This window comes from Tympanuchus pallidicinctus, unplaced genomic scaffold, assembly GCF_026119805.1.
Source record: "Tympanuchus pallidicinctus isolate F22 unplaced genomic scaffold, pur_lepc_1.0 scaffold22, whole genome shotgun sequence".
Lineage (NCBI taxonomy): Eukaryota > Metazoa > Chordata > Aves > Galliformes > Phasianidae > Tympanuchus > Tympanuchus pallidicinctus.
In genome coordinates this window covers 8,118,040-8,131,193 of record NW_026294739.1, presented here as the reverse complement: position 1 = coordinate 8,131,193, position 13,154 = coordinate 8,118,040, and the positions used below count along the sequence as shown (strand labels likewise).

Below are 13,154 nucleotides of genomic sequence, written 5' to 3'. Positions count from 1 at the left end.
GAGCAGCGTAAATGCAATCAGTGGAAAATTCATCTCTGATCTCTATTAATTTATTAGCCTGGAAACAAGAATACCTTCTTCTAACAGACAAAAGCCACTACACTCTGTCATGTTACAGCTGACAAATAGGTAAAATGTAGCACTTGCACAAACGTAAAATCGTTTGTTTTTTGAAAAGAGCTTTTCTGTTAGGCAGGCATTAAGATTACAAAGTCATAAAGTGATTTTAAGGAAGTCACAGGAGAAAGCATACTGAGCACACTCTGCACTCAGACAAAAGATGTTATGGCTGAGTCCCACTGGAAGACACTGTCTTTTTGACCACTGAACAGGAACACTTATTTTCAAGAGAAATACTGGTGCCAGATTCTGTTTTCACTCACCTGTGACTCCTGCTAATTTCATTAGGAGCTTCCATATTTCACTAGCTCAGAAGAAGTGCTTTGTGTGTATACCTGTATGCACATGGGACAATGGTTTTATGATACAGCGTACTCAAAGTCAATATTGGCTTAAGGCTTTTCTACACAATTTCCTCCCATCCTTTCCTCTGTGTGTGGGTAATGTGTTTTAGGTCATGTTGGTTTTCATATTGATTCACAGTCTCACAGTCTCACTGTCACAGCTGAAGAAGATATTCTGTGGCACAGGACAGGAGGAGGCAGTGGGAGGGGAGGAACGCTTTAAGCTGGTACCTCAAATTTCCACCATATACATAGTGATTACTGGCAAAGTTAAGGGTGATCAGTACAGGCCCAAAGAAACTACTGTCTAGATATTTCATTACAAGTTGCTCAGACAATCATCCTTAACATCCATTGCAAAATTGAGAAGGTGAGATCCTGAGAAGATCCCAACTCACGTGGGACAGTTATGATGGAAAAGTTAATGAAAACCGACTCCTATTGCAAGACCAAGCTGTTAACTGTACACCTGTCTGACAAGATTTTGTAGTGTGGTACACATGACTAAAAATCCTTAAGATATAAGAATACAAAAGCTAACTTTAACAACATTCACAGTTTTAATAAAATCATTTTTCTTCTAGTTACAAGACAATTATATATGGAGTTCAGAGTTCTGCAGTATTTGCTTTTTGCCAAGTATCAGATTTAGTAAAAGACAGTGGAAGTTGTTATTCTATGAGTAAGGCTGAGAAAAATAATTGTATTAAGAACTTACTTTCTGCAGGTTCCTTAGATCTTCTGCCACTAGAGGACTTCCTCAGGAGACTTCGTCCTGAGGTGAAGAGGCTGGTTAATTCCTCCAGAGGACTGGTAGGTGTCCGAGAGCGGGAACTGCTCTGAGATGATGACCCGTAGGTACTGACTGAGACATTTACCATCTTTCCTCCTTCTTGCAATGTATTTCGGGCTGTAGAATGAGGCACTGATGGAGAGCTTCTTGAGAGACTTCCTGAATGTACAGAGTCATAAGGTGGAGGTCTTTTGAGGCTTAAAGGGGTAAGAGACCTACCCATACTGACAGGAGAGGGTGAGGCAGAGTGACTTTTAGGATAACCATGTGGAGACTGTGTTCTGTATAACGTAGAAGGATGAGGAGGTGAAGAGGTGTGCCCAGGGGTGCTAGTTCCATGAGATACCATCTGCTCTTTCTCCAGTTTTTGATGGCCTGGTGTATGAGGTGGCAATGAAGATGGAGAAGCTCCAGCTTGTTGTTTTATGTAAGACACGTTTTCTAAAACAGGAAGCTTTGTGACCTCTAGCGGAGTTAGAGGAGACTCGTCAGAATTTGGGGAACACTGCACTGGTGCTGGTGGGAACACCAGCAGTGGAGGTCTGTGAGAAAGCAGATTTGGAAATGGTGGGGGTATATCACAAAGCAAGCCCTTGGGAGTAGATGGCACTGAAGTCTTGGTGAAATCGAGGTCAGGCACTGTGGGAGTAGCACACTGAGAAGAACAAGTGTGATGGTCATATTCACATTGACATTTTGAATCTTGGCCTACATCATCAAATATAGGGTATTTCATCTCCTCATAGACTGCTTCACTTTGGTCATCTTCATCTTTTTTGAAGTCTCTGAGTATATTCCCAACCATTTCAATATAAACAGGCTCTTCTTCCTCTGTGTCTGGGGCAGGACTGCTGACCTGTGACAAGGACGCATCCCTAGTGAGCGGTGTCTTCATAGGGCCATGCTTTTTGATGTAAGTTTCATCAAAAGATGTGCTTAACTGAGTGTTTGGATTTCGTTTCGGCTTAGGAGGTGGAATCTTCTTTGTATATTCATCACTGTGAGGTCTTGGTTTGGCTGACACTGTGAACAGAACAAAATATAAATTCATCAGAAATATTTAACAATCTTTGTCAAACACAGGATCACTGTAACAGTCTTATAATTCTAGAATGGATTTCATGAGACCAGCCTGTTGCTGACTTTTTCTGGTAGTGTATCAGTACAACACTGCAAAAATAGCATCCTATTCTAAACACTCCTTATCTTCCCCCAAGAAGTTGTGACTCCAATAGTCAGCAGCTAATGAATGTTTCCCCTCCTCTGAGACAACTATTCTCTACCAAACTCTTTGGACAGGAGGACTTTCCATTTGTAATCATTATGCTTTTGAAATATCACTGTGGAATTTTAAAAACCCCAGAAGTTGCCAAAGACATAAAATTAAGTATCCAAATGAACTCATTATGGCTGTAAGAGAACACTTAAGATCCTGGACATTCACACTGGAATGACAGTGATGCAATTCAGCAGTAACACTTTGATGAATCAATACTTTTTTGCTTATAGTAACATCTTGCATAAAGTCCTATTGTCTCAGCACTGAAGAGGAAAGGAAATGCTAACGAAAACTATTGCAAAATGTCCTGTTGAGATAATTCTAATCATTTATCTGAATTCAGAGTCCTATGAATACACAAGACTTCAGTGAAGTCAAGAGAAACAAAATACTTCATAGATTGAGATCCTTCTGAAACATGTTTATTTAGAAACAATAGATCATTTTATCTATGAAATTAGAAATCAAAATATTATTATGAAATTCATTCGAAAATGTTAAGGATTATTAAAATTATCCTTGATGAATTAAAGACAAATGAAACTCATTTTGTTCTTTTTGCACAAATACTTAATGAAATGTCTCACTAAATGTTTGGGTTAATAGAGTACCTCATCAAATATTTAGCTGAAGTTGATTTTTATCCTACATGGATTCAACAAACTAATTCAGAAATGAAATTTACTACACATACTCAGCCTACTTTTTATTCTTGTAGGGTAAACTGTTCTTGATAAATTTCTCCTAAACTTGTAAACTACATGTCAGGCTTAGAATGGCAGCTTTCTGTTCTTACCGCATAGTATTGCTCTGTGTAATTTGCTGCCACAGATCTATCACTGCAAACTCAGAATTCAGAGAATTTCTAGATCCCATTTGCTGACCCAACAATCAGACAGCAGCTAGTGAATATCTGATGTTAAATCAACCAAGCAGCACTCATGGAGTTAAAAATACTCTTTTTGAAACAGCTTCCAGTGTGTTCCCAAAGCCAGTGGCTCTGCCAGTTGCAAGGCAGTGTTTTGATGGCCTGCAAGGATGCTGACTGCATTTTGCTGATGAGCTTTGGTCAATGCCAGAGGAAGATTCAAAGCCAGCATTACTACTTTGTCATCCTTCTGCTTTATCTGTTAAATAATTCTTCAGTTCTTCTTAAAATGCATAGAAATATTGGCAGCTGTTAAACAAGATCCTAGGTTTGTCTGGGACTACGGAGACTTGGATATTCGTGTGAGCTTACAAATGAAGTAACAGGACTGCTGTTCATTAATAACATGCATCTAACATATAACTAATGTACAACAGAGCAAAAACAAAAAGAAAACTAGCCAGAAATGAAAGGAAAAAAAAAAAAAAACCCACAAAGAATGAGATTATACTTTCACGAGGGTTCCAATTAACGTGCTCCACTTTGGAGCAGGCTGGGGACATGCAAAAACTACTACAGATAAGCGTATTTGGTAGCTTGATAGTTTTCACTCTGTGGATATATCCTAATGTACTTTAAATTTGTCTTTTTAATTAACCCAAATTAATTTTCTTGAATGTCTTATGATAGACTTTGGGGAAGGAGATGTAGGCTACGTGAATCATTTGGGCTTTACAGAAAATACTACTCCTGATGTATTTGACAATACAATCAGATTATTCTTGCTCTGCTTCCAGCTAAACCACCATTCTCTTTCTATTTAGTATATTATTTGTATATCACATTCATACGAGTTCTACTGACATCAGCTTGAGCTCAGTCCTCTCTCCACACATTCCTTAATCTGATCTACAACTCTGGCAAATGCAGTCTTCTTCAGATTGGTGTCATTAAAACAATGACATTAAAACGCAGACTTTGCAAAATCACCTATTTTGGAAGAAGAGGCTTTCTGCAAATTTCAGCTCCCTATGCACCATGCACATCCTGAACATACACCTGAGATAGAAGTGTTTCCTATTCCTCTGCCATTCGTATATCCGTGTTCTCTGTTCTGTCATCTACATCTCCTAAGCTCTGTCGCACAGCTGCGTTTCACCACTCTTCCATCTTTAATCTGGAGCAATGTTACTGACAGCAAAGCAATAAAAAATGCTCTTGTGCTGGATGCCATTCAACGCTAGTTTCAACTGATGTTTATTTAAACATAAAAGTGTTTAAGAATGCCATGTTTTCCAAGAAATTGCTAGAAATATAATCTGCCCCTTTCTTCCTTCTATTTTCACCATTTTTTTCCAAGCTGATGAGGTTCTGCTGTGCGATCTATGCCCCTCGAAGCGCTGGGGTTTACACAAACAACTTTCAGACATTATTACATTATAGACAAGGAAATGAGAAATGTCACAGTAAAATGAGTGACATTCTGCCATCTCATCTTGTAAAGTATTTTTGCATGGTTTGAAATTAACTGCTGCACTGACACACATAGCATTCTCATCTCCCATCACACAATATGTAGTATTAGCCTAAAATATCTTGGTGACATTATCAACAAAAAGGTCAAATGATCTGGCCCTGCCATATGATCCACAGCATAAAACATGACAAGGTGAAAGATCTGCTTTCCTCTTTCCATTCAAAGCATGCTTTCTCTGCCAGTTTCCTTTATTAAAGCATCTATTTCCGGGACACGATATGTTATGAAGATCCTTTTCTCTCCATGATAAACCTCACTATTAAACCTAAAATTTAAAACTAAATACTTTAAATACTTTATATATACCGTATAGAGTTACCTCCAATCTGCTACTCAGTATTTACATTTGGTGCAGTAAGATTTCCTAGAGGATATAGAGCAGCAAAGAAATCTTTTATTATGATTGGGAAGAAAGGAGTTGCACAACACCTATTGGGAACTTCCTTCAGCTGCAGCAGGGCATTCAGGAGATGAACAGAATTAGCTTTGAGAATGCTATGATGCAAGACACTATGTTTATTGAACAAAGGTTTTTACTCTGAAATGCTGCTCAATAGGCTGAATTCACAGCACCCACGGTTATGGAACACCTGCACACAAATTCCTGCTCTACTCCAAAATATCAGAGGAAAAAATAGGAAACCTGAAACTGAACAGAGCTGTGCAAAGCTAGCAAAAGGAGCAGGGAGTATTTGTACAGCTCCTGTGTTACCAACATTTGGCAGGGATAAATGTGCACAAATGCTGAAGCCCTGGCAAGAGCCCATAGCCAATGAAAGGAGATTATTTGGCAATCTCCTGAGAGGAACAGGCAAGATTGCTTTAAGTACTTGACATTTATCAGGCAGAAAAAGCATTCAGTGCCTGCTGGGAACATAAACTCCTATGAAAAGCAAACCATGCTGACATATTGATGATACACGTACCACAGTGTCATCTGCTCCAAATATGGGGTAATTAAGTGCTTTTCAATATGGATTACCATGTCCCCAGTTTGTTTGTCCCTGATAATCCACCCTGAAACCCTGCCACCAGTACTTCATTGCACATGGGGCCTGACCCAAAGGTAAATGGAAGAAATATGAAAGTTCCTACGGACCTCTATAGGCTCTGATCTGGGTCTTGCTTCCTCAGGATGCTGCTCTGACAGCCACTGCTGTCACTGAGGGATGCAGCTCTTCTACTCCAAGGACTGTTCATTCATCTACTCCAGCAAGCTGGGCACTCCTATAAGTTGAGGGATACTGAGTCATAGAGAAGGACTATCATTGGTCTGTAAATTGAGTTTTCCTTTGCGGAGTATAGCAAAAATCCGCCTTTGCTTTTTCAATTAGAAATAAACTTGCTCTTTGTTAATACCCACAGGCAAGAAGACCCAGTTAATTGACATTGCATGTCAATTTCTTGATCTACTTATAAACAGACAGTGCAGCTGAGTTGGCATTAGGATTGCCCAAAGGAGTTCTCAGGACCTGCAGACAGTGAGAAACAGCTCGTGGCCTGGGTTCCCCAACTACCTGCAGTCCCCATGCACTGCCTCAGCTGAGATGGGAAACAGGGCACCAAGCTGATGTGATCAGCTAGAGGCTGCAGAGACACATATATTCAGTATTTGGAGAGTTTCTTTTGGACTGGATATTTTCAAGACCTCTCGTCCCAAATAAAGGTTTCTGGATTCACATCAATTCCCTACTCCCTTCCCTCTCCACAAACACCACATCTCCTCCATAAAATAGCCTAAGGGTTCTCCTAAGAGAGATTTTTGTCTTTCAGTTAGCTCTATTTTGCTCACCGCTTGAGAAGTCAGACGATAAGATGAAGGTGAGGACAATTTCTCTCTCTGTCAGGTGCCACTTCCCTAGCTAGTCATGCAAAACTGCCTCACGAAGCCCCTGTGGATGCTTTTATTGCAGAGCACAAAGGCAATTCGCTGCCAGGGCTGCAGGGACCAGCACAGAGATGCTTGGAGGACGGCGGTTCAGCAGCCACCACAGGAGCTGCCACTGCTGCCCAGGCTGTGGGAGTTCAGGTGCTGTGCTAAGGGCTCTGTCTTCACCATTCCTAATTGCCAAACCTACCACAGCTGAAGAACTGGAAGCACTACCAGCCCTGCAAATGAAGCCCAACTTCACTGAGTTTACACCTGTTGAGCAGCAACTGTCCGTATTTATTGGCAATCCAGTGCCAAGCAATTATCTGCCTCTAATAAACTGAAAGGAAAACCAAACACGCAGGCAGTAATAACTTCAGTTCTGATCTGGAAGCAAGCGGCACAGTGCTTAAAACAGCCTTATGGAACCCCACTGAAAAAGCAAAACATGACATTTTTTGAAATGAGATTTTTGTAGCACAAAGGTTACGTGCAGCTTTCAGACGTACTCAGATGATCTGTCTTTCATAGTTCATTTTGGAAATACAGAACACTGCTTGCCATCGTGTCTTCTTGCAGTATTTTCACTTGTTTCACGTTGTTTTTTACTCGCATACGATATAAGGAACGAGTGAAAACATCTGAAAACTAAAATGGATTTTGTCATTTTCTATCCTTTAGGTGTTTTGCCAGCTTTTGTAGTTTGGAGACTAAGCTGATTTATTGCACTGTTCACTCAAACAGAATAAAAATATGTGTAACATACAATTCTTCCCTTTCAATTTCTGCAAGAGGCCACAGCATTCAATTTCTTTCTGAATAAAGGAATGATTTGAGGCCTAGCAGTTTTTTTAATTCTTACAAATATTATTCTAAATGCAGAAGAAATTAATCATGCTGTATTTTGAGGGATACCTCTATCAAAAAGAGCCTCCGGGAGTGAAAGGAAATGGAATTTCTTTAATTAAACCCTGAACTTGCTGGGTACTGAACCAAAGATGCACAGATTCTGATTTACAGCACACAGCTGAATGGAGAAAATCCGGCACTAGGGCTGCAAAGAACCTACGAGTGCATGTGTGTGTGTGTGCTGTAAGTTCCAGACCGTAAGTAACCCCACTAGCTTTTATGAAATGAGCTGCTTGTTCAAAGGTGTGCCTGATCGAAAGAGCATTTGTGCACCAGTGCTTATAAGGGGTCTGATTTCATTATCTCTGAAGATGAATTTTGAATATTCTGAGTGAGACCAAATTTAAAAAGGCACAGTCCTCTGAACTGTGCAAAAGATTGGTACTCAGGAGACCCGAGTTTAATTTGTATCTCTGTCACAGGCCCCAGGGCTTCGGATGTCATTTCAGCCCTTAATGCCACTTATTCACATGTGTCTTTTGCCAGTTTGAACTCTAAAATGTTTTAGAAATGGTTTTTTGTTGTTGTTTATATCAACCTTTGCACAGCGCTCCCATCATCACAAAGCCACAGTAGAAAACAAAAGCAAATATTAAATGTACCTATCGGAGGCATCTTGTCTTGTCCAAGGAATTTTCAATGGCAAATGCTCTTACACTGAAGAGCCATACATTATGTGCACAGACACAAACATCTTAGCACACAGCCACAGAAACATTAGCAGTGGGTCAGATTAACATCAAAGAACGAATCTTTGTCATGAAGAAAAAACGCCCTTCAGAAGAGCACCATCCTCATGGACATGTGTCTTTTCCCTGCAAGTTACACTTTGCTTTTCTAAAACACAACAGTAGGAAAGAGCAAAGAGGGAAAAGAACACGGAAGGAATAAAAGAAGCCCCTGATTCACTGGAACACCTTTGCAAGCAGTAAGTGCCTTCAGCACAGTGATTTCACACAGGACATATTTCTTCCCAGTCCTGGAATTATTTCCTCTTACTGGAAGTTATTTGGGCATTATAAAGAGGACAAAACTCTACTCAAAATGGAAGGACTAAAAGGTAGTGTCCTAAAATGATACTGATACCAAAATAATAATCCATACTGATAGTAATCCTCAGATGCCTCAAGGCTGCAATTAAGGAGACTTCTTGAAAATTACTCAGGTTGCTTTATTTTGACTACAACTTCTTCCAGTTTTTAAAATGAATGATTTCTGCTTCAATCCAAGTGACCTTGGTAGCAATATTCCAGAACGTAGTGCCTATATAACAGTAGGCCCTGCAATTAAATTAAATTGAATTAATTTAATTTGCATTAACTCACCGATACAACTAAAGAAACCAATGGGTACCAAGGTTGGAAGACACGCTGTATTCAGCTTAGGCCTGTGTCTCTGGGCCACAAAACCAAATTTGCAGCCCCAGTGCAACACCCTTTATATGCTATAAATGCCAACTGACCCATATCTGCCTGGGAGCCACAAAAGCCATCATGCTGCCAGAGCCGGCACCTTTGCTCTGCATTATCAAGATGAGGGCAGATCCAGAGACTTCAGGACATTTCAAAAACTCAGGCAGTCAGGAGCACCAGCATGCTAGAGGGAGTTTGTCCCCAAACTGCTGGGCTCCAGTGCAGAGTGACTTCCAGGCTTTCTCTTTCATATCCTTCCACTGGTCTGTACACCCAGCTGACACACTGGATTTTGCTCATCAACCTTACCCACAGCTAGAAGGTCTCCAAAAATTACCTAAGGGACAAAGTATCCTTCTGAATGCCCAGTCTCACCCTTACATATACTTTGAACTTCGTAGTTCTTTCAAAGATTGAATAATTGTTATCCCCACTTCATCCAGATAACGTGTAATAGGAAAAACAAAAAAGAAAATGGCATTTGAAGAATAATTACAAAATGTTTGTGATCAAGCTTTTCTATACTATTCTTTGAATCTAGAAGTTATTGACATTTGTTCCAGCTCTAGAAATACAGAAAGAACAAGGTTTGCTAAAAAAAAAAAAAGGGGAAGTTCATTTCAATCATCTTTACAGAATCACAGAAACACCAAGGTTGGAAAATACCTACAAGATCATCCAGTCCAACCATCTCACTAACTTTTTTTCAGATTGCAATGACTTCTGAGTATTCATTTCGAAAAATATCCTTGAACTCATACACCCAGACACAAGAGGCCATGATCTATTGCACTACATTTCATGGGTGTAACTTGCAGCAGTTCTGATGGAAGCAGGCTCTGAGCAGAGAGGTGAAAGCATTACTGGCGAAATGGGAATCTGAGTAAAGGATCCTTACATTAGCCACACAGGCAGCCACTGTTGCTGCGAAAGTGTTGCTCTGTTGTGTTTCAGATTGCCCGCAGCCTGCACTGAAGTGGTTTTTGCAGCCTGTGCAGCAGTAGCACTAAGAAAAATAAAAATACTGAGACTGTATATGATCTCAAGGATTTCTAGATTTAGAAAGGTAATTGGCATGGGATCTCATCAATAGCAAGCATTAGATGAATTACATTAAGAGTATGCAAATAAAACTACTGAATCACGATTGCAGAGAAATTAATTTACAAAGCACATTTGCCTGTTTGTTGGGGGCTCTGGTGCTCATCTGCAGAAGTCACAATGGAGTATGGAAAAGCATCTACAGACTGACAACATAATAAAGCCTTTCAGTTTTAAAGCAACGTTTATGGCATATTGACTGTCACCTTGGAGATGAAACCTGAACAGCTTTCACTGTTTTACTCTAAATAGTTATCACTTTATTCTTAAAGCTACCCACAAACTCACTGCTACTCACAGTGAGAACTCAGGCCGAACTCAGCCTTCGCTACCCTCTACCATCTTTGCTATGGTACAACTAGTAGAGCCCAGTTCTAATAGGGCTGTCAGATAGTGTTATCTGCTGCCTCTCCTTCTCTACAGCTACCCACCTGGAATCCTCCAAGTACCACCAAAAGGATGGTGAGGCTCTGCATTTTGTTTCACAGAACGTGTTGTGTGATAAACCAAGTTCCATCAACACATGCATCAGACACCAGTGTCATGTCAGTTAGGTATACAGTAGGTACCACTCTGATTGCGGTTAACCTTTGGATGTGCTGGGGCTTATTTACATGTTTTCTGCTGCCTGAAAGGCACTGATGGTCTCTGCAGTGTCATTTGGCAATGTTCACCTGAACAAAGGCATATATCAGCCTGACTGCAATTCCCAGGTACTTGGTTTGTACTGATTTCTAGTTATCATAGCTGAGGGAGATAATGAGTGAAAGCATCCCTGGCTGAGCTTCACGAGATTCTCAGAGAAGGTGCAGTGCAGCTGCTTTCCAACTCCGTGCTCACAGAAACACTGAACAAAACAGACCTCCACAAGAGCTCCTGGCTCTGAGGGCTCTAGTACACTACCTACACCAAGCTCTGGAGTCTGAAGAAGAGAAAAGGAGAAAGAAGGAAATCAGGCTAGAGAAACACAAAATGCTTAATTAAATGGTAAGTTTAGATCATCTACTTCATTTGTTCAGAACAACATTCTGCATTTGCTCACTTGATTTAACTGTTGCTTTGGTCCATAAATATCCCACCCAGCATATTCTCAGTGACTATATGGAAATACTTGGACAGTTTGTCTTGAGATATGTGACTCTATTTTTTAGATCCGCACCAATACCGGTCTTCTTACAGATACAATACATAGGTCAAGCCCGTTATTTGCTGACATAAGTAGCAAGATATTTGCCAAGCTTCTAAAATAACTGCAGCCCATTAAATCAAGATGGCAGACCCACTGAGGTGATACTGTGCATAACACCATGTCCTGGTTTCAGTTGGGACAATTGATTTTTCCTTCTTAATGTCTGGTATGATGCTATGTTTTGGCTTTAGGAGAAAAGCAATGCTGATAACATACCGTTGTTTCAGTTGTTACTGAACAGTGCTGTACAGAGCCAAGGATATTTCAGTTTTTCAGCTTCTTGTACTGTCAGCGAGGGAGGGCTGAGGGACATAAGATGTTGGGAGGGAACAGAACCAGGACAGCTACCTAAACTGCCCAAAATTTGAAAAATACTGGGAAGTTGGCTGGGGGAGTCACCACAGCTTGGGGACTAGCTGGGCATCAGTCCAGTAGTGATGTGCATCACTTGTTTTGTGTGTATATACATATATAGAATTATCATTACCGCTATAATCTTTTTTCTCTTTCTTTTCTGTCATAGTAAATAGTTTTTATCTCCACCCTTTTTTTTTTTTTCCCCAATTCTCTCACCCATCTCACCAGGGGGGAGGGATGAGCCTCCCACCAGGATGAGAAACCAGCAGCTTTCCCTGTGTCCATTTTTCCCTGAAGTCCTGTGGCTTTTAAGCCATCCTTCTCATCAAGGCTGCTGCATGAAAAGCCTCTCGCTGGCACTGAATGACAGACAGAATCATAGAATCATTGAACTGCTCAGGTTGGAAAAAACCTTAAAGATCATCAAGTCCAACCATCCGGCAGACCTGTCTCTGATGAAGCTCACATTTCAAAACAAAGCACAACGCTGATCACAGAGGTCAGATGAGTCACCACAGAAAGAGCAGCACGAAAGCAAATGAGCCCTGCTGGAGCAGAGTTCATCCAGATAGGCACTCCTGCCTTCACTGGAAGGACACAAGGTGACCCTGCAGAAGCAGTTTCTGCAGGTTGTCATTGAGCATCTTTTGGGGTGAATATAATGATAGCTGAAGTGGGCAGAGCATTGTTAGAGCAGCTTCCAGCACACAGCAGTGCCTGCAGGCATCACACCTCTGCGGTCAGAGGCTGAGCAGTGCTGAAACGCTCTGTGTAATCGGCTTAGGAGAAGAGCCTCACAGCTACTCATTTTACTTCCTTCTCTACAGGGGTGACTTCTCTCTCCTCCTCAACTTTAAACAAAGCTTTGACAAAATTACAGACAATTCACACGTTATCAGCTGCCTCCCCCTCAAAGCTTCTCTGTGTGCCCGGCATCTACAATTTTATCTTGCTTGTTTTTACAGAGGCCTGCTGAAACTAGTAGAGCCCTGTTGATCTGCAAGAGTCCAGTAGCTTGGCCTAACTACCATAATTTCACCTGGTATAGTTGCACTGTACATGGCAGTACCATATTGGCAGTGTTGTACAAGACTCCAAATAAGCTTTAAGAGAATTTTCTCCTTTCAAAGACAAGACTTAACCTCATTGTGTCACCTCAGAAGTCAGAAAGAGGATGAAAGAGAAGCAAGGAGCACAAAAAGGGACAGAGGAATTGTTGCCAGTGACTGTTCCAAAGTGGTGCCAGAAGCTCACCCAGGCTGTACTACTAGAAACAAAGAGGAGACTTGATTGAAAACAAGAACCCTAACAAAAGAGAGGAAGGATGCCAAGAAGCAAAAGACAGAAGATGGAACAATGAGAAAAAGATCAGCTA

General features: G+C 40.9%; 2 protein-coding genes across 4 annotated transcripts in view; one reads left to right on the top strand and one right to left on the bottom strand.

Annotated features, from left to right (window-relative positions):
- Positions 1 to 13,154, top strand: part of SERPINE2 (serpin family E member 2) — a 606,689-nt gene that overhangs the window by 114,854 nt on the left and 478,681 nt on the right. The window lies entirely within an intron of this gene.
- The window catches only part of NYAP2 (neuronal tyrosine-phosphorylated phosphoinositide-3-kinase adaptor 2), a 152,740-nt gene that overhangs the window by 51,055 nt on the left and 88,531 nt on the right, over positions 1 to 13,154 (bottom strand). For all 3 annotated transcript variants that reach the window (XM_052686408.1, XM_052686409.1, XM_052686410.1), the window contains one exon: positions 1,183 to 2,280. In XM_052686408.1, coding sequence (XP_052542368.1) covers positions 1,183 to 2,280 — 1,098 coding nt within the window. The remainder of the gene's footprint in view (positions 1 to 1,182; positions 2,281 to 13,154) is intronic.